This window comes from Ranitomeya variabilis, chromosome 1 (genome assembly GCF_051348905.1).
Source record: "Ranitomeya variabilis isolate aRanVar5 chromosome 1, aRanVar5.hap1, whole genome shotgun sequence".
NCBI lineage: Eukaryota > Metazoa > Chordata > Amphibia > Anura > Dendrobatidae > Ranitomeya > Ranitomeya variabilis.
Genome location: NC_135232.1, coordinates 100,953,316 through 100,975,740, shown reverse-complemented (window position 1 = coordinate 100,975,740; position 22,425 = coordinate 100,953,316). Strand labels below are relative to the sequence as shown.

The following is a 22,425-nucleotide window of genomic DNA, read 5'->3' as shown; positions in this document are numbered from 1 at the left end:
AGTGTCTGTCCCAGTACTCCCAAAATATAAATAGATGTTAATGTCTCGCAAAACAACCAAAACAAAAAAAAAGATGGCATACTTAGGTACAGGGGTGGGCTCATCTGCTGTGTTTCTGACATAGTAATTTGGCAGTAACTATTTAATGGTGCCAATATAGGACACAGACACAGACTACTTTAAGTTGCATCATAGATGTCTACAAATTTGTATTGTCAGTGCCAGACATTGAATGATGTCAGCGAATAGACTAAAGATTGGTGGAGCTGTGCGACATAATTTTGCACGTAGTAGAGCCCAGTTTGAGCTGGGGTAGGGGGGAACTCTCTTGAGGCCGGCGGGACCGCCCCAGGGCCACTCATGTTACAACGGTGTGTCTGACGTTGGGTGCGCACCACCACCGCCAGAGACACTACATTGTACTATGAGGGACCCAGTAGCAATGCCGTCAACCAAAAGCGAGCACACCCACCTCTTCAGACAAACAGCAGTCTCACGGGTGCTTGCGCCAAGTCGCGATACCACGGCCCCGTGTGGGGAGTTTGGCCATTTAGGGAGGTGTAAACATGTCGTATGCTGTACAATCTGCAGCAGCAAATTAGACATTAGAAAAGTAATTCACAGGCAAGAGCTTTTCATAGGAAAGCTAGGTGTCGGCCGGGCAAGGTGGGGCAAAAGATTTTGAAATCCAGTTGTGGTTCATTTTAATGAATGTTAGATCGTCAACATTTTGGGTAGCCAGACGAGTCCTTTTTTCGGTTAATATTGACCCTGCAGCACTGAATACTCTTTCTGATAGGACACTTGCTGCCGGGCAAGCAAGCTCCTGCAATGCATATTCTGCCAATTCTGGCCAGGTGTCTAATTTGGAGGCCCAGTAATCAAATGGGAATGACGGTTGAGGGAGAACATCGATAAGGGATGAAAAATAGTTAGTAACCATACTGGACAAATGTTGTCTCCTGTCACTTTCAATTGATGCAGCAGTACCTGTCCTGTCTGCGGTCATAGCAAAATCACTCCACAACCTGGTCAGAAAACCCCTCTGTCCAACGCCACTTCTGATGTGTGCACCCCTAACACTCCTAGTCTGCTGCCCCCTGGAGCTCGTGTGAGAACGATCACGTGCGCTGTGTGCTGGGAATGCCTGAAGCAAACGGTCAACAAGAGTTGATTGTTTGGTTGCTAATATTAGTTCCAAGTTCTCATGTGGCATAATATTTTGCAATTTGCCTTTATAGCGTGGATCAAGGAGGCAGGCCAACCAGTAATCGTCATCGTTCATCATTTTCGTAATGCGTGTGTCCCTTTGTAGGATACGTAAGGCATAATCCGCCATGTGGGCCAAAGTTCCACTTGTCAAATCTCCGGTTGTGATTGGTTGAGGGGCAGTTGCAGGCAAATCTACGTCACTTGTGTCCCTCAAAAAACCAGAACCCGGCCGTGACACGCAACCAATTTCCTGTGCCCCCGTGAAAGTTTCCGCATTAAAAATATACTCATCCCCATCATCCTCCTCGTCCTCCACCTCCTCTTCGCCCGCTACCTCGTCCTGTACACTGCCCTGACCAGACAATGGCTGACTGTCATCAAGGCTTCCCTCTTCCTCTGGTGCAGACGCCTGCTCCTTTATGTGCGTCAAACTTTGCATCAGCAGACGCATTAGGGGGATGCTCATGCTTATTACGGCGTTGTCTGCACTAACCAGCCGTGTGCATTCCTCAAAACACTGAAGGACTTGACACATGTCTTGTATCTTCGACCACTGCACACCTGACAACTCCATGTCTGCCATCCTACTGCCTGCCCGTGTATCCTCCCACAAATAAATAACAGCACGCCTCTGTTCGCACAGTCTCTGAAGCATGTGCAGTGTTGAGTTCCACCTTGTTGCAACGTCTATGATTAGGCGATGCTGGGGAAGGTTCAAAGACCGCTGATAGGTCTGCATACGGCTGGCGTGTACAGGCGAACGTCGGATATGTGAGCAAAGTGCACGCACTTTGAGGAGCAGGTCGGAGAACCCAGGATAAGTTTTCAATAAGCACTGCACCACCAGGTTTAAGGTGTGAGCCAGGCAAGGAATGTGTTTCAGTTGGGAAAGGGAGATGGCAGCCATGAAATTCCTTCCGTTATCACTCACTACCTTGCCTGCCTCAAGATCTACTGTGCCCAGCCACGACTGCGTTTCTTGTTGCAAGAACTCGGACAGAACTTCCGCGGTGTGTCTGTTGTCGCCCAAACACTTCATAGCCAATACAGCCTGCTGACGCTTGGCAGTAGCTGGCCCATAATGGGACAACTGGTGTGCAACAGTGTCATCTGCCGATGGAGTGGTTGGCCGACTGCGTTCTGTGGAAGAGCTGTAGCTTCTGCAGGAGGACGAGGAGGAGGAGGAGGGGGTGCGAACGCCTACAGCCAACTGTTTCCTAGACCGTGGGCTAGGCACAACTGTCCCTAAATTGATGTCGCCTGTGGACCCTGCATCCACCACATTCACCCAGTGTGCCGTGATGGACACATAACGTCCCTGGCCATGCCTACTGGTCCATGCATCTGTAGTCAGGTGCACCTTTGTACTCACAGATTGCCTGAGTGCATGGACGATGCGCTGTTTAACATGCTGGTGCAGGGCTGGGATGGCTTTTCTGGAAAAAAAGTGTCGACTGGGTAGCTCGTATCGTGGTTCAGCGTACTCCATCAGGGCTTTGAAAGCTTCGCTTTCAACTAACCGGTAGGGCATCATCTCTAACGAGATTAGTCTAGCTATGTGGGCGTTAAAACCCTGTGTACGCGGATGCGAGGATAAGTACTTCCTTTTTCTAACCAGAGTCTCATGTAGGGTGAGCTGGACTGGAGAGCTGTAGATCGTGGAACTTTCGGGTGTGCCGGTGGACATGGCAGACTGAGAGACGGTTGGAGACGGTATTGTTTCCGCCGGTGCCCTACATGCAATATTTCCTCCTACAAAACTGGTGATTCCCTGACCCTGACTGCTTTTGGCTGGCAAAGAAACCTGCACAGATACTGCCGGTGGTGCGGAAAATGGTGGCCTTACAGTGACGGAAGGGATGTTGCGTTGCTGACTAGCTTCATTGGCCGAGGGTGCTACAACCTTGAGGGACGTTTGGTAGTTAGTCCAGGCTTGAGAATGCATGGTGGTTAAGTGTCTATGCATGCAACTAGTATTTAGACTTTTCAGATTCTGACCTCTGCTTAAGCTAGTTGAACATTTTTGACAGATGACTTTGCGCTGATCAGTTGGATGTTGTTTAAAAAAATGCCAGACTGCACTCTTCCTAGACTCTGATCCCTTTTCAGGGATTGCAGACTGAGCTTTAACCGGATGGCAACGCTGTGCTCCAACAGGTTTTGGCTTTGACACGCGTTTTGGTCCAGATACGGGCCCGGCAGATGGAACCTGTTGCGATGTTGATGCCTGCTGCGGCCCCTCCTCCACCTCCGCTTCTGAACTACTGCCGCCTGCACCCTGTTCCCCCAATGGCTGCCAATCGGGGTCAATAACTGGGTCATCTATTACCTCCTCTTCGAGCTCGTGTGCAACTTCGTCTGTGTCACTGTGTCGGTCGGTGGTATAGCGTTCGTGGCGGGGCAACATAGTCTCATCAGGGTCTGATTGTGGATCTGTACCCTGAGAGGGCAATGTGGTGGTCTGAGTCAAAGGAGCAGCATAGTACTCTGGCTGTGGCTGTGCATCAGTGCACTCCATGTCAGAATATACTTGTAATGGGCATGGCCTGTTAAATGTTTCACTTTCTAAGCCAGGGACGGTATGTGTAAAGAGCTCCATGGAGTGACCCGTTGTGTCGCCTGCTGCATCCTTCTCTCTTGTTGTAGTTTTTGCTGAGGAGGACAAGGAAGCGACTTGTCCCTGACCGTGAACATCCACAAGCGACGCGCTGCTTTTACATTTACCAGTTTCGGAAGAGGAGGCAAAAGAGCTAGAGGCTGAGTCTGCAATGTAAGCCAAAACTTGCTGTTGCTGCTCCGCCTTTAAAAGCGGTTTTCCTACTCCCAGAAAAGAGAGCGTTCGAGGCCTTGTGTAGCCTGACGACGAAACTGGCTCCACAGCTCCAGACTTAGGTGGAATATTTTTATCCCCACGACCACCTGATGCTCCACTACCACTACCATCATTACCAGCTGACAATGAACGCCCACGACGACCTCTTGCACCAGACTTCCTCATTGTTTTAAAATCTTAACCAAAGTAACTTTATTTGTTGCTATCAAACAACTTACACGGTGAGCTATAACTTCAGTATGATTTCAATATCCCTTAACAGGTTGGTGAGACCACAAGGAAAATCAGGCACAATGTTACACACTCTGTTTTCTGTGGCACAAAATCACAGAGATGACACACACGCAGGACTGTCACTCAAGCACTAATGTCAATATTAATCTCCCACCTAATTTATTTATTTTTTTTTCTCAGGGAGACTTTAGAAACCAAATAATATTAAAAAAAAAAAAAAAAAAGGCTTTCTATGGCCCACAATTAGAGAGAGAGAGGTGGCACAACCAGGAGTCAAGACTGGCGCACAAGCTGAAAGGGCAATATTACTCTCCCACTGTTTTTTATGTTTTTTTTGTTTTTTTCAGGGAGACTTTAGAAACCAAATAATATTAAAAAAACCAAAAAAAAAAAAGGCTTTCTATGGCCCACTGAATGAGAGGGAGAGAGGTGGCACACCCAGGAGTCAAGACTGGCACACAAGCTGAAAGGGCAATATTACTCTCCCACTGTTTTTTTATGTATTTTTTGTTTTTTCAGGGAGACTTTAGAAACCCAATAATATTTAAAAAAAAAAATAAATAGGCTTTCTATGGCCCACTGAATGAGAGGGAGAGAGGTGACACACCCAGGAGTCAAGACTGGCACACAAGCTGAAAGGGCAATATTACTCTCCCACTGTTTTTTTAGGTTTTTTTTTTTTTTTCAGGGAGAATTAGAAACCAAATAATATTAAAAAAAAAAAAAAAATAGGCTTTCTATGGCCCACTGAATGAAAGGGAGAGAGGTGGCACACCCAGGAGTCAAGACTGGCACACAAGCTGAAAGGGCAATATTACTCTCCCACTGTTTTTTTATGTATTTTTTGTTTTTTCAGGGAGACTTTAGAAACCCAATAATATTTAAAAAAAAAAATAAATAGGCTTTCTATGGCCCACTGAATGAGAGGGAGAGAGGTGGCACACCCAGGAGTCAAGACTGGCACACAAGCTGAAAGGGCAATATTACTCTCCCACTGTTTTTTTAGGTTTTTTTTTTTTTTCAGGGAGACTTTAGAAACCAAATAATATTAAAAAAAAAAAAAAAAAAAAAAAAATAGGCTTGCTATAGCCCACTGAATGAGAGATAGCACACACAGCAGTGGCACACAAGCCCTGACTGAGGCCAATATTTTTCTCCCACTGATTGATGTAGTGTTTTTGTGTTGAGGTAGAATTTAGAACACAAATCACGGAAAAAATAAATAGGCTTTCTATGGCCCACTGAATGAAAGGGAGAGAGGTGGCACACCCAGGAGTCAAGACTGGCACACAAGCTGAAAGGGCAATATTACTCTCCCACTGTTTTTTTATGTATTTTTTGTTTTTTCAGGGAGACTTTAGAAACCCAATAATATTTTAAAAAAAAAAAAAGGCTTTCTATGGCCCACAATTAGAGAGAGAGAGGTGGCACAACCAGGAGTCAAGACTGGCGCACAAGCTGAAAGGGCAATATTACTCTCCCACTGTTTTTTATGTTTTTTTTGTTTTTTTCAGGGAGACTTTAGAAACCAAATAATATTAAAAAAACCAAAAAAAAAAAAGGCTTTCTATGGCCCACTGAATGAGAGGGAGAGAGGTGGCACACCCAGGAGTCAAGACTGGCACACAAGCTGAAAGGGCAATATTACTCTCCCACTGTTTTTTTATGTATTTTTTGTTTTTTTCAGGGAGACTTTAGAAACCCAATAATATTTAAAAAAAAAAATAAATAGGCTTTCTATGGCCCACTGAATGAGAGGGAGAGAGGTGGCACACCCAGGAGTCAAGACTGGCACACAAGCTGAAAGGGCAATATTACTCTCCCACTGTTTTTTTAGGTTTTTTTTGTTTTTTCAGGGAGACTTTAGAAACCCAATAATATTTAAAAAAAAAAATAAATAGGCTTTCTATGGCCCACTGAATGAAAGGGAGAGAGGTGGCACACCCAGGAGTCAAGACTGGCACACAAGCTGAAAGGGCAATATTACTCTCCCACTGTTTTTTTATGTATTTTTTGTTTTTTTCAGGGAGACTTTAGAAACCCAATAATATTTAAAAAAAAAAATAAATAGGCTTTCTATGGCCCACTGAATGAGAGGGAGAGAGGTGGCACACCCAGGAGTCAAGACTGGCACACAAGCTGAAAGGGCAATATTACTCTCCCACTGTTTTTTTAGGTTTTTTTTTTTTTTCAGGGAGACTTTTGAAACCAAATAATATTAAAAAAAAAAAAAAAAAAAAAATATAGGCTTGCTATAGCCCACTGAATGAGAGATAGCGCACACACAGCAGTGGCACACAAGCCCTGACTGAGGCCAATATTTTTCTCCCACTGATTGATGTAGTGTTTCTGTGTTGAGGTAGATTTTAGAACACAAATCACGGAAAAAATAAATAGGCTTTCTATGGCCCACTCAGTGAGAGATGGCACACACAGGGATGGCACTGTAGCAGAAATGCCAATCTTAATCTCCCACAAAAAAAAAACAAAAAAAAAAAAAAAACTGTCCTACAATTACTATCTCCCTGCAGTAATGTAAGCCAGGTATGGCAGGCAGCAATAGGAGTGGACTGATGCACAAATTAAATAAAAAGTGTGGACAAACAAAAAAGATAGCTGTGCAGAAAGGAAGGAACAAGAGGATATGTGCTTTGAAAAAAGCAGTTGGTTTCCACAGTGGCGTACACACAGCAATACAGCTATCACGGAGCCTTCTAGGGCAGCCCAATGAGCTACAGCGCTGAGGGGAAAAAAAAAAAAAAATAGCTTCCACTGTTCCTGCACACCGAAGGTGGTGTTGGACAGTGGAAATCGCTGCAGCACAAGCGGTTTGGTGGTTAGTGGACCCTGCCTAACGCTCTCCCTGCTTCTGATGAAGCGGCAGCAACCTGTCCCTAAGCTCAGATCAGCAGCAGTAAGATGGCGGTCGGCGGGAACGCCCCTTTATAGCCCCTGTGACGCCGCAGACAGCAAGCCAATCACTGCAATGCCCTTCTCTAAGATGGTGGGGACCAGGATCTATGTCATCACGCTGCCCACACTCTGCGTTCACCTTCATTGGCTGAGAAATGGCGCTTTTCGCGTCATTGAAACGCGACTTTGGCGCGAAAGTCGCGTACCGCATGGCCGACAAGCACAGGGGTCGGATCGGGTTTCATGAGACGCCGACTTAGCCAAAAGTCGGCGACTTTTGAAAATGATCGACCCGTTTCGCTCAACCCTAGTGATGACATCCCGACCACCTGTTGTCTGATTTTCAGCTAATTAGTGGCAACAGCAATCAGGCGATCATCATCACTTCTGGTGTGATGACTTCTCATTCATCAGTCTCCTGACAGCTACAGTCGATCAGTGGACTAAGTGGGCAGATGACTGGTTGTTGGGGCGTCATCAATTCCGAGCCCAACGAAGACTATCTTATCAGCAGATGGAAGCATTCTGGTGGAGAATCTCTTTAAGTATTCTTATATATACACTACTCTTGAAGGACCCTTTTTGTGTTTGTAGAATCCAGACAGTAGATTCAAGAGATTCAAAGATTTTCAGTCCTATTTTCTATAAATTTCATCTGGAAATCTGTGTATTCCACCATGAAAAAAGCAATTATCTTCCAATATCTGTACATTTTAGAGGTTCACTTGCTCTGTAAAGTGAGATAATGATTACATTGAATTGAACGCTGTTGAATCTTATACATATACAGTATTTTATATTTTTATTGTCTTTGGAGATTTTTTTACCAGTTACAGATCTTCCTACATTAATAACTAATATATAACACCCATCTGTGGTTGTGTCTGCAGGATTCCATGGATGAACTGAAGTTGGTCCTGGGTGGTTCTCTCACTCAAGTAGCATCAATACAAGAGTGCTTCATGCAGCAGAGTGAACCTGGACAATATGCAGGTGGGTTTTTATAAATACACATTGGTGCTATCCCCATCAATTAAGATACAAAAAACTTAATTTGTTATTGGTAACCATATTATATGCCCAGGCATCCTGATTAAATATACTGTAGTCTGGCCCGAAACCTAAAGACTGATGAAGAGTGGTGGATGTAATAGTAACATATAACTACAGGATCAGACTACACACGAGCATGTTTGTAGTCTGTAACCGTAGAGATGTAGAAGCTAAAATCCATGATAATTGCAAAGTAGCTTTATTTATTTATTTCATATGTATTGGAGCAGTAAAAATTGGAATGTACAGCGCAAAGATACTGATAAGAGCAAATATACAACACATGTATTCACATTGTAATCGAAGCAGACGAATCCCCAGACGTGGAGAAGAGAATTGTGATGAAGAATTAGTGGCGTGATCCTCTGATTAAGCGATGAGTTAAGTAATCAGGTTGGAGTCACCTAATTAAGGTGGCATTATTAAAACATTGGTCGCCCATCCTCTTTCACAAGTTAGATTTGCATCACTGGCCATTATGGCCTCATTATTAATGTCCTAGTGTCACACAATATTTTTTGGCGCTCTTTATGTTTATTTGTACTAATTGAATATCATAGTATACACTAAGGTATCACACATGGCATTGTGCCTTTGGCCGTACGCTGTCTGTATTCTTCACTATTAGAACAATAGTTATAACGGAACATAGGAGAAATATGTCTTTAATGAACTATTTGCTCTTTGGAAGGGATCATGCAGAATATCGGGCCCCTCACGGACCGCAGTGCACTGATTGGTCACAGGTCTTCCATTCAGAGTGTGACCGATTCATATATTTCTACGACGCTGTCACGCTGGAGTTAGGAGATCTGCGCTCAGACTGTGCATTGGAGTCTGAGATCGGCCTGAGTTCCACAGATGTCTGCATGAGCCCTAACAAGATTCTTAAGCCCCCGATATTCACTAGCCAGCTATTGGCCAAATGATTGTTCAGCTGACAGCTATCTTCCCTGACTTTGCCATATATAAGAGTGCTTGGCTCAGTCAAGTGCTCCGATGTTCTCTATGAGACTCTTCTGGCATCATCTTATTTCCCAGACAAGGATCGGCTATTGGAAATCCAATGTGCAGGATCCTTCTCTTCCCGACATCATGTGTCATGACAGAGTCAGGAGGCTTGCATACATATTAGACTGACGATTGATCCCGCTAGCATACTGTAGGTGGGTCCAGACAATTTTGATCTAACGTGTTTGAGGACGTTTAGTATTTGGAGTAGTTACTCTACTCATCCCTACATGGCAGTTTTTCCAAAGTCAGCACAATGCCTGTCTGTTTTCCTTTACATTGTACTTATCAGTTCAGGTGACTTTTTGGAATATTCTGTCGTTCATTTGTGTGTACATGTGAGGAATAACCCTATTTCTGGTCATTATATGACTTATAACTTGCAATTTTAAACAATTTTTCCTTTTCATAGACTTGTTCATCATTTTTATATCTTGTATTGTAGTTCAAGACCCAAAACAAGGTGACTGAACATTTCTTTGTTCTATTTAATGCTTGATTTAGAAGCCCTTAGGGATATCCCTTCTATAAGAAATGTTCCTGTAGAAATTGTAAAACACCTTTAAAAGCTATTTATTATTTTCCCTTATACTATTAATTAATAGGAAAAAATTCTGATTGTTGCTCTTTAATCCTATAATATACCTGTAACATATAGATATATTTTGTCTAGGGGATGTCAGCAGGCAGCTCTTGGGTCAAATCTCTCAGCTCAACCAACTACTTGGAGAACTCAGGGATGTTGTGAGACAACAGGTAAATCTGATGATTTAGTAATGTTTAAATGGGTTGACTAGGTTTGGCAAGAAAGTCTGCAGTCATTCTATGTGACTGCAGACTTGTGAATACTCACAACGTGCAGTGTCAGGATTCTCCAGTGTTGGCCCCGGGAGCAGTAGGTCATGTGAACTATGTAATATGCATACTCCCAGCCACATTCCGACTAGACGTGCGCAGCCTTGCTCATTGAAAGTGAATTGGGCAAGGCTTGACACGTCTAGTCGGAATGTGTCCGGAAGCATGAATACCACATACTTGTAGCCGCATGACCGCCTAGTCTTGCAGCTGGTGCCGGAGACCCCGAACAGTGTGTGCTGTGTGTGCATGTCTAATGTAGAGCGGCGCAGTAGCCATGGGCGAATGACTCAACTCTTGCACCCCCGCACGTTACATTAAGTGGGGGTCATGGCTGGGTGTGTGGACTTGTGGTGTGGGGGCGCTACGCCCTTGTAGGCTGATAAATGGCAATTGAGCTTTAATGGGGATAAATGTAAGGTCATGCACTTGGGTAGAAGTAATAAGATATATAACTATGTGCTTAATTCTAAAACTCTGGGCAAAACCGTCAATGAAAAAGACCTGGGTGTATGGGTGGATGACAAACTAATATTCAGTGGCCAGTGTCAGGCAGCTGCTACAAAGGCAAATAAAATAATGGGATGCATTAAAAGAGGCATAGATGCTCATGAGGAGAACATAATTTTACCTCTATACAAGTCACTAGTGCGACCACACTTAGAATACTGTGCACAGTTCTGGTCTCCGGTGTATAAGAAAGACATAGCTGAACTGGAGCGGGTGCAGAGAAGAGCGACCAAGGTTATTAGAGGACTGGGGGGTCTGCAATACCAAGATAGGTTATTACACTTGGGGCTATTTAGTTTGGAAAAAAGAAGACTAAGGGGAGATCTTATGTTAATGTATAAATATATGAGGGGACAGTACAAAGACCTTTCTGATGATCTTTTTAATCATAGACCTAAGACAGGGACAAGGGGGCATCCTCTACGTCTGGAGGAAAGAAGGTTTAAGCATAATAACAGACGCGGATTCTTTACTGTAAGAGCAGTGAGACTATGGAACTCTCTGCCGTATGATGTTGTAATGAGTGATTCATTGCTTCAATTTAAGAGGGGACTGGATACCTTTCTGGAAAAGTATAATGTTACAGGGTATATATATTAGATTCCTTGATAAGGCGTTGATCCAGGGAACTAGTCTGATTGCCGTATGTGGAGTCGGGAAGGAATTTTTTTCCCCATGATGGAGCTTACTCTTACCACATGGGTTTTTTTTGCCTTCCTCTGGATCAACATGTTAGGGCATGTTAGGTTAGGCTATGGGTTGAACTAGATGGACTTAAAGTCTTCCTTCAACCTTAATAACTATGTAACTATGTAACTATGTAACATGTAACCGATGACTAGGTTGGCCAAGACCAGGTGTTTGACAGTTCAGTAAGTGAGATCACCACTCAAAAATAAACGTTTTACTCAACGATAACTTGGTAGAGATTATATACAGTAGATAGGGGGAACATATCTTCATGAACGTTTTTTCTTTAAATTGCGGAGCATTTTTCCACATACAATATCAATTTATTCCTCTTTTCTATCTTATCCTCTATCTTCAGTGTTCCCTTACACTTCACCACAGCCCAGCTCAGTACTACAGTCCGGTTAGTGAGAGTCCTATTCTCAACCTGCGGTTCCGCGTCTTCTCTCCCCTCTAGGGAAATATATTGCCAGTATGGCTGGTACTTATCTTCTCTGCCTCTGACACTCTGGGACTGCCACACAGGGCACTCTCTTTATCTCACGGACTCAGGCCCATTATCTCTGCGAGTTATAAACTCTGGGCTGTACTGCTAGGTGTCCTGACCCAGTACCCGTTTCCGATAGATCACTCTGTTCTTTTGGTCACTTCTCTGTCTTGTTCTCTGCTAGGATCTTTCTTTCCTGAGGCTCTGTCTCCTCGCTCGTCAGGGACACCCACGTCATGCGGCACTTCTCACATTAGGCCTTAGGTCTTTTCTCTATGCACACTGGGCCCTGTCTTACTTCCTGACAGGAACTGCCTCTGTGCCTTCAGCTTAGCCTCTCCCACTCTGGGCTAATCCCAACCATTAACTCTCGCTTTCTCTACTGTCAGGCAGCACACAACATTAATGCAAGTCATCATTCACACTACACAACATCACAACATACTTGTTCTTCAAGGGGGAAGCACGGTGGCTCAGTGATTAGCACTGTTACTTTGCAGCACTGGGGTCCTGGGTTCAAATCCCACCAAGGACAACATCTGCAAGGAGTTTGTATGTTCTCCCCGTGTTTGTGTGGGTTTCTTTCGGGTTCTCCGGTTTCCTCCCACACTCCAAAGACATACTGATAGGGAATCTAGAATTGGAGCCACAATGGGGACAGTGATGATAATGTCTGTAAAGCGCTGTGTAATTTATGGCGCTATATAAGTGAGTAAAATAAGTAAATAAGGGGGAATGTTGGGCAATATGTCAATCCACTTATACACGCTGTGAGAATTCACAAGTCTGCAGTCACATAGAGTGACTGCAGATTTTCGTGCCAAACCTGAGCAACCCCTTTAAAGATAATATGAAAACTGTGATAAAGATGATATTCTGAAATTATAAAAGCATATCATACATAACATAAATCCTATATAGTACTATATGAATAGAACTGGCAAAATGGAAACTGTAGATGTTTTCTTTATATTTTAAAGGTGAAAGAGACCATGTTTTTGAGGAACACAGTCTCAGAATGTCAGGCTTGTGGTAAGTACATTTGAAGTAATAAAACATAAAAGCTCACCTTAAGGGTATGTACACACAGTAAGTATTTGTTGCCCAAATTTCTGCACCATTTCTGCATCTCTTGGTGGAAAAAAACGCCGCGGCAAAAATGTGTGATTTTGCCGTGTTTTTCATGCCATTTTTGACACGCGTTTTTGGTGCAGATTTTTCCCCACTCATTATTATGGGTGAAATCTGCAGCAAAAAACGCTGAAAGAATATTCTTCTGCACCAAATCTGCAAGTCAAAAATAAGCAGCGTGCATCAGAGTTCAGACTTCTCACTCATTATGTTGGAATCAGGAAACCCTTCAGGCTTTGTGACAAATGTGCGCAGAAGAAAAAAGCGACAAATCTGCAACCCGTGCACAGGCCCGTAGCATATGATCACACAACATTTTTTAGGCAGGTTTGGAGTAGGTCTTCTACCTAAACTGTCTGAAAAAGCGCTCAGAAAAACGCTCATGAGAATCATTGCTACGTGAAAACAACTTGCTTTGCGCATATTTAGACTTTTCAGTATCTTTTAACCACTTCAAGCGGTTTGAAAAAAGAGAGCCGGCCATTCTTCAGGCATTTTCTTCTTGTAAGACACTCAGTAATTTACAACAGAGGCCAATGGGAAGGCTCATAAGATGCTCAAAAAACTCCCAGGTGTTCTTTTGAGCGGTTTCTAAGTGTTTTTACTTTAAAAAAAAAAAACTGTGACATCTTCTTCATTGTTTCATGAAATAAAAAAAGCACAGAAAACGATGCCCATTAATAGAAAATGTCATTGGAATAAAATGTTGTAAAAACACTTGGGAAATGCTAAAAAAAAATACTTCAGGTTTACAAAACTCCTGAGAAAAGTGGTGATTCCTGAGACCTTGTGCTTTGAAAAGGGATGTTTTTGGCCGTCTGAAAAAGTCGTTGTGTGCACACACCCTGAGGGATTTTCTAATTTATCACTACAAACATTTTTTTTAAACTTTTGTGGTCTTTTCTAGTTTTATTATTTTTTATACTATGTTTTTTTTCTTGCAATAAAGGTTTATCTCCAGACTATGCATATCCAACACCAGCTCCGAAACCTCCTCAACCTACTGTACCTCCAAAGCCACGATGTGATGCAACATCCTGTTTTCGGGGTGTGAAATGCACAGAGACAGGAAGCGGGTTTCAGTGCGGACCGTGTCCTGAAGGTTACACTGGCAATGGTGTCATTTGTACTGATATAGATGAGGTATGAAATCTGCGATAAGTCCTGCAATGATTTCTAAAAGGGATTGTCCAAAACCTTTACACTGATTATCTGATTGGTGGGGGTGCAACACACCGCACCTTCACCGATCAGCTGTTCCCGGTGCTCAGTCTTGGAGCTGCAGTGTGGAATGCCAGCCAGGGCCGTGGGGTACTCGGTACCAGGTCCGGTACTTAAAGGGGATATCATGGTGGCTGCGACCCGATCCGTGGCCCTGGGCCCCCAATTAAAGGGAAAGTCTTTAAGGAGTTTTATGAATAAAGTTTGTGTTCGTGACGCCACCTGTGGTGTTTCGTCAGTGGGGACCGACGCTGCTTAAAGGGGTCCTCTGGGGTGATTGATGTTATGGCAGCTATATGGTATAACTTCCCACAGGTGAAGTTGGGTTCGTTCCCAGGGCTCCTGGTGTATAGATGAGGATGGTGAGTGGTGCAGAAAAGAACGGAGGTTTGCAGTCTCTTTACCTGGTTTACTGATGACTTCAGGCAACTGCAGTCCAGGGCACCAGATCACAGGTACAGGCAGGGTCCGGCCGGCTTGGAAGCGAATTCAGAGTCCTCTTTACCAGGTGGAGTTAGAAGCCTTCCTATTGGCGCAGTGATGTTGTAGTCCCTTACTGCCTATGGCTTCTGGCAAGGTCCTCACAGTTCTCTCTGTCCTCCATAAAGGTTAGGACACAAACCTATATGACAGGTGGCTCAAGCCTTTTTACAGGGTCTTTATCACGACCCGGGCTCTATATGTCACTGTGTCTCCTGGGTATTAGAGTGGACAGGTTACTTGTAATAATCCAGCCGTCCTGCTGGTTTCTGCTATGCCTCTTAGAGTCTGACACAGCCTCGGAATCTGCACTCGACCAGGGAGGTAGCCAAAATAGCTGCTATGCTCCCCTGGTGTCACTCTCCTGTGCTTCCTTCTCCTGCACGCTCACTAAACAATATTCTTCCTTTCGTATTCTCTCTCTTTCTCCAGGAGCTGCAGCCACTCTGGCTGCACAGCCCCTTCAGTCCTTCCGACACTCAATGTCTGACTGCTCTCTCCTTTGTCCTCTGACAGCCTGACTGACTTCCTTTCCCTCCAGACCAGAATGTATCAAAAGGGCAGTTCCCCCTAAACCAGGTTTCGAGCTCCCCCTTCTGGCCTGGAGTGTGAACATGTTGCGTGCATTGTGATTACCTGGTAAAAGAGATCTTCCTTTGCTTCCAAGCGTGACATCACTCTCCCTGTGAGGAAAGCAATGCCACTGTAACAACCAGGACCCTGGGGTGTTACACACTGCGTAGCTCTGTCAGCAGCATAGTGGCCATGGCCAGGTACTGCATAGTCACGCTTTATTCAAAATCAACAGAGGTGGCGGATGTGCAGTACCCGGCCGCGGCCTCTATACTGTTGATGGAGCTGTGCTGTACCGTTCCATAGATAAGTTCTTCCGTCTGGTGCGGGTGTAGCATTCCCACCGATCAGACATTGATGACCTATCCTAACGTTAGGCTATCAATGTAAAAGTCCCAGACAACCCCTTTAATCTTTAATTGTTGTACAGAGAAAAATGGTTGCATGTACATTGCTTATCATTTTCAAGACTTTTGCCTGCTCCCAATAAATTAAAACAATATTACTTATCTTCAAGGGCAGAGCATCTGTCCTGATTGTGTCCTGCTGTCACAGGTACACAACTTGTTGCTAAAATAAACCCATATTTCTTGAGTAATTCACATATTGATACAGAATTTATCGTTTTCAGCCTTTTAATATTTAATATAATTTAATATTTTGTTCATCTGGTAGCCAACTGAGATCTTGTAATATAAAGGTACTGAAAAATTTTGAGAAGACCCCTGCTTTTGTGTAGACCAAATATACAGTGCTAGCATATATTATGTCTCCTGGCTCTCTCCATTGAGAAGACCACCTCTCTATGTTTTTAATTAAAAGTTTGATGCTTGTCTCAAAGAGGTTTCACCATATATTACAAAGGTCTAGAACATTTCATTAGACAATGGTTCTGCCCCTTGGTCACGAGGGTTTGGCTTACCATTATTTGATCATTTTGTAAAATGAGACAAAATAGGATCAAAGCAATGAAGAAACAAGAAAACTAAAGAGGAATTGCTGACATATTTTTTTTTTGTGAACTTTCAGTGTTTTGTGTAATTGCCCCTTGTGATTAATTTATTTCCCTTATTGTTCCAGTGTCGACAAAACCCTTGCTTCCCTGGCGTTCGATGCATAAACACTGTGCCAGGTTTTAGGTGTGAGGCCTGCCCCCCTGGGTACAAAGGGCCAGTGATACAAGGTGTTGGAGTTGCTTATGCCAAGCAGAATAAACAGGTAAGTCATCGCCCAACACACGTAAGGTAGACACCAGTTTATAGAGAGCCTGTATTCACTATTGCCCTTTATACCTGCTGACTATATCAGTGATGGGGACAGAGGATGAAGCATAGCTGCAGTATGTGCATGGTTGTGTAGTGTGCATGGTTGTGTAGTTTGCATGACCGAGGCCCCCAATTTTCACTCCTCCTCAGGCTGCCGTTGTAAGGGCCTAGTGTGCGGGTCCTTCATAAATGGTGTCCTGAAATCTCTGCGCTGAACACTCCTCAACCCCTCCTCTACTTTGTGTGATGGATGTGGCATCAGCCATCACTGTCAAACAGAGGAGATGAATTTGGGAGGGTTCAGTATTATGGCCCCTTTTGGAGGCGTCTTAATGGTTGGAGTAATTATGGTTCTGTAAGAAGCCAAAGTGACTCCGTTTGTATCTGTATAGACTATTGGTATGTGACTCCTCTACAACTTCTTCTAAAAATTGTGAACCCTCGGCCAAACTTTGGAAACTGGGAATGTAGGTCCTGCCCTGTATTAGGTCACATACACATGCCAATCTGACATCTGAGAACATAGCCTAACTTGTGGGGCAAAGTGACATACTGGGGCATAAACAGGTAAGGAGTCAAGGTTTCGGCACTAACAAAACCCAAAAGGGCACTCCATTTGCATTCTTAAAGGGGTATTCTCAAGTTTAGAAGTTATCGCTGTGCTTGACTGGTCTTCTCTTATGAATGATTGGAGGGGCAGTTTGCATGATTGACCTCTGCTTCATTTACACCGGGCCCCTGGCAGTCATACCTTTAGTAATTGGGAAGCTATCCCTTATCCAATTAATAGGGAATAAATTCCAAACTTAACAATACCCCCTAGAGGTGTATGGAATCCTAGTATATGTGTACTTGTGGTAAAAATGTAATGTGAACACAGCCCAAAACAGTCAGGAATTCAGTAGGACTTAGAAGTTGTAGAGAATGGAATAGGAATAAGGACTGGAAAACCAAATTATGGATAGATTTTATTTTTTTATCAGTGGAACAAATTTCACAAATTATCTATATTTTATAAAGCTTAGCTTATTTTTCTCACTACCAAGGCCTGTCAGTGTATATGAGCATTTTGCCATCTATAATGTAGCAGACATACATACTGAAAAATATTTGACTTCCTACAGGAAAAATACACAATGTGAACGATTATTTTTAAATTGATGGGAAAACCAAAGTATATTATAATATTTGTGAGGGGAAACTAATACATTGACGACATGGAGCTGAACTTGTGGTTGCCACATTGAGAACTTTGCAGGAAAGCAAGCAGACATGACACACGCCGATCATATGATTGCATTACTTGAGGCTGGCTTCCTGAATTGAAAATGACTAGACTGAGGAAGAATTGTCTGCCATACTTAGGAGGAAGCAAGGGTTCATTTGTATGATTGAAAGATGAGAACTGGAGACTGACAAGGGCCATTTGGCTTCTTCTGGTTCTGCAGACTGATCCCTGGTTGCATTTTATGTCCTTGCATCCCATGAACTTGTAGTAATAGGTGCCAGCATAATATGCCTCCTGTGTATAAGGTTGTCACCCGGCCAGTAGGCCACTGGCCCAGTCAATATTTAGACTGGATGGCCAGGATCAATAAAATACTTTTTTTTATTGATCCATATAAAAGGACCTTAGAAAAGCACCAATTGACTTGTGTCACTGGGTCTTTGTATGGGCAGAAATGTGCCAGTGTAAGCCCAGCTTTACTATGAGTTGTTTTATTGTGTCTGGATTTCCCAGATAAAAGTGGCAAATCAAATCCTCTTTTCACCTGTGTTGGGATAAAGTTACATAAAAAAACTACCACTTACGTAAACCTGGCTGACTGTATATTAGTGTATATTGTAAAATAATATAAGACTGCCCTAATAAATCTGCATCTCATTGTTGCTCCCAAGGAAGCCTTAAAGGGAACTTGTCAGATCCCCCTTTTCCCCCAGACGGCCACCATGTGTTTATTCTTATATTAACATCCTGCCTAACATGCTGTCTCTACAGTATAAGTGTATGGCAAAATATAATGTAAAAAATCTGTTTCCAATATGCTAATTCGTTTCCAACTAGCCAAGGGGGCATTTGTTTTCCCAGACTAATAGGTCCAGTAATCAGGTTATCGCACCCCTGTGGGTGTGATAACATGATTTGCTAGAGTTGGTGCCTCCGTTGGCTCTCTGCAGGTCTCGTACATGCCCGTTGACATCCAGCATTTCATGTCAGTGCGCAGTGAAGTCGAGGACATACCGTCGATTTAGGGGCATGGGGGGACCTGTCAGGTTCCCTTTTATCCTGTTAACTATCCCATCTATATGAAGTAAAAGGTGACATATCCAGCATGGGGAGTATGGTGGCTCAGTGGTTAGCACTGTTGCTTTGCAGCCCCACCAAGGACAACATTTGCAAGGAGTTTGTATCTTCTCCCCGTGTTTGAGTGGGTTTCCTCCAGGTTCTCCGGTTTCCTCCCACACTCCAAATACATACTCAGGGGCACACCTATAATGAGGCCAGTTGAGCACTTTGCCTCAGGCGGCAGTAAAGTCTGTGAAAATGGGGTGCAAGCGCAGTACCACCCCCTGCAGTCAGATAACTTGGTGCCCTGCTCCTGCGTGCAGTCCTGTGTTGTCGGTGAGTCAGAACAGCAAGCTGCGGTTGGGACTTGGGAGGGAGGAGACTGCCTGGTTGCACTTTCACTATGGGTGGTTTCTGTATGTGGGTGGTGCTGTGCTGTATGTGGGGGTGCTGTGCTGTATATGTGGGGTGCTGTGCTGTATATGGGGGTGCTGTAAATGGGGGATGCTGTTAATGGGGGGTACTGTATTGTAAATGGGGGTGCTAAGCTGTAAATGGGGGTGCTGTGCTGTGTTTGGGGGTGCTGCGCTGTATATTTGGGTGCTGTGCTGTATATGGGGGTGCTGTATTGTATATAGGTGTGCTGTGCTGTATTGTATATAGGGATGCTGTATATGGGGGTGCTGTGCTGTATATGGGGGGTGCCGTGCTGTATATGTGGGGTGCTGTGCTGTATATGGGGGTGCTGTAAATGGGGGATGCTGTTAATGGGGGGTATTGTATTGTAAATGGGGGTGCTAAGCTGTAAATTGGGGTGCTGTGCTGTGTTTGGGGGTGCTGCGCTGTATATTTGGGTGCTGTGCTGTATATGGGGGTGCTGTATTGTATATAGGTGTGCTGTGCTGTATATGGCGGTGCTCTGCTGTATTGTATATGGGGATGTTGTGCTGTATATGGGGGTGCTGTGCTATATATGGGGGTGCTGTGCTGTATATGGGGGGTGCTGTGCTGTATATGGCGGTGGTGTGCTGTATTGTATATAGGGGTGCTGTACTGTATATGGAGGGTGCTGTGCTGTATATGGGATGCTGTGCTGCATATGGGGGGTGCTGTGCTGTATATAAGGGGCACTGTGCTGTATATAGGTTATGTGCTGTATATAGGGGTTCTGTGCTGTATATGGGGGGTGCTGTATATGTGGGGTGCTGTATATGGTGGTGTTGTATATGGCCGTGCTGTGCTGTATTGTATATAGGGGTGCTGTATATAGGGGGTTCTGTATTTGATGGTGCTGTGCTGTATATGGCGGTGCTGTATTGTATATGGGGCTGCTGTGCTGTATATAGGGGTGCTGTCATGCTGTGTATGGCAGTGCTGTGCTGTATATGGTTGTGCTGTGCTGTATATGGCGGTGCTGTGCTGTATATCGGGGTGCTGTATATGGTGATAATGTGCTGTATTGTATATGGGGGTGCTGTCCTGTATGTGGGGGTTCTGTGCTGTATTGTATACAGAGGTGCTGTATATGGGAATGCTGTGCTGTATATGGGGGTGCTGTGCTGTATATAGGGGTGCTGTGTTGTAAATGGGGGTGCTGTGCTGCATATAGGGGTGCTGTGCTGTATTGTATATAGGGGTGGTGTGCTGTATATGGGGTGGTGCTGTATCGTACATGGGGGTGCTGTATAGTATATGGAGGGCTATGGGGGATTCATTATAGTATATGGAGAGCTATGGGGGATGCATTATAGTATTTGGAGGGCTATTTATGGTGCATTAAAATATATGGAGGACTCTGGGGTTGCCTTATAATATATGGAGGATTATGGGGTGCATTGTAATATATGGAGGACTATGGGGGTGCATTATAATATATGGAGAATTATAGGGTGCATTTTCTATGGGGGTGCATTATACTATATGGAGGGCTATGGGGGTGCATCTATATATATAATTGTCTAAGGGTTTTTCCGTCTGTCTGTCTGTCTGTCTGTCTGTCTGTCCTGGAAATCCCGCGTCTCTGATTGGTCGAGGCCGCCAGGCCTCGACCAATCAGCGACGGGCACAGCATGGCGACGATGATGTCATAATGGAAATCCCGCCTCTCTGATTGGTCGAGGCCTCGACCAATCAGCGACGGGCACAGTATCGACGTAGATGTCATAATGGTTGCCATGGCGACGATGATGTCCTAAAGGTTGCCTCGACCAATCAGCGACGGGCACAGTCTGCCACGAATTCTGGAATCATCATTGTCCATATACTACGGGGACATGCATATTCTAGAATACCCGATGCTTTAGAATCCCGCCTCTCTGATTGGTCAAGGCCGCCAGGCACAGTATCGACGTAGATGTCATAATGGTTGCCATGGCGACGATGATGTCATAAAGGTTGCCTCGACCAATCAGCGACGGGCACAGTCTGCCGCGAATTCTGGAATCATCATTGTCCATATACTACGGGGACATGCATATTCTAGAATACCCGATGCGTTAGGATCGGGCCACAATCTAGTTATAGTATATGGAGCCAATTATACTACATGGAAACCATTATATTTGTAGGGCTCTGTGGGGGCATGATAATACTTGGAGGGCTATGAGGGCACTGCTTGCATCTCCATTATTAGATGGCCATGGTAAGTTGGTTTTTGATTTTTTTCTGTGGTTTAATAATAAGAGCTATGAGGAAACCTTTATACTTTACCGAGGGCATTTTGAGGGCTGTGTTGGGGGCCATTATACAGTGTGAAGAGATGTAGGGGCCATTATACTATATGTGGGTCCATTATACTACATGGAGGGCTGTGTGGGGGTCACAGTTAGGAATCATACTGTGCCGGAGTAGTTGACGGGGAGTACAGTAGGGTCATCATGCTGAGTGTGTGGAGGGTCCTGTGGAGCAATTCTCTGTGGGGGGATCACAGTGCTTTTGGGACACTTTTGTTGGCATCACACTTTATGGGGGCAATGAAAGAATGAAAGAGGAATCTTAGGGCTTCAATAGGAGGAAAATTGCTTTGTAACGACAGCAAAGACATGAGATATTATGTGACCCAGCCAAATATTCTTTTTATGGGGGGGGCCCAATTAGAATTTCTGCTATGGGACCCCATAATTTCTATGTACGCCCCTGATGCAGGATGCATTGTCCCTTTCACATGCACCTCTCCTGCAGGACTGATTGCCTATAACTTACACACCACGTCCAATGCTGCCCCTTGGTACATACAGTCATTCCAGCCGTGTTCCTCCTGAGTGGCGGTTGGTCGATGGAGCTCGTCCCTCTTCCCGCTCCCACATCCCTTGGTAAACCCCATTGGAAGGCCCCTGCTCTTAGCTCCGGACAGCCCTGTGTGTGGCGCTTGTGATTGGCTAAGCGTTTTGGGAGAAGGAGGAGTGGTCTGTTGGGGAAGACGCGCCATTTTACCAGGTTAGTGCAGTGGCGGCTTGTTGATGCTCAGACTGCAGGTTGTTCCGTGTGGTGTGTGGATGATGCTGCATGGTGGACATGTCTGACTGGTCATTGCCAGGCAGCGGCCACATTGGAGCTGTCCAGAGTTTTGTAGGTGTGTGCCAGAGATAATAGGTTGGCAATCAGTGCTGCCTCCTGTGCTCTAAGGATGCAGGACTGTGTATGCCTACAGGACCACAGCTCTGCCAGCCAT

At 44.5% G+C, this 22,425-nt stretch overlaps 1 protein-coding gene across 1 annotated transcript in view; it reads left to right on the top strand.

Moving 5' to 3' along the window:
• Nucleotides 1–22,425, top strand: part of THBS4 (thrombospondin 4) — a 105,330-nt gene that overhangs the window by 38,733 nt on the left and 44,172 nt on the right. Inside the window, exons 4-8 of the mRNA XM_077286838.1 lie at nt 8,083–8,185; nt 9,930–10,012; nt 12,779–12,830; nt 13,879–14,072; nt 16,284–16,421. Of these exons, the coding sequence (XP_077142953.1) occupies nt 8,083–8,185; nt 9,930–10,012; nt 12,779–12,830; nt 13,879–14,072; nt 16,284–16,421 (570 nt within the window). The remainder of the gene's footprint in view (nt 1–8,082; nt 8,186–9,929; nt 10,013–12,778; nt 12,831–13,878; nt 14,073–16,283; nt 16,422–22,425) is intronic.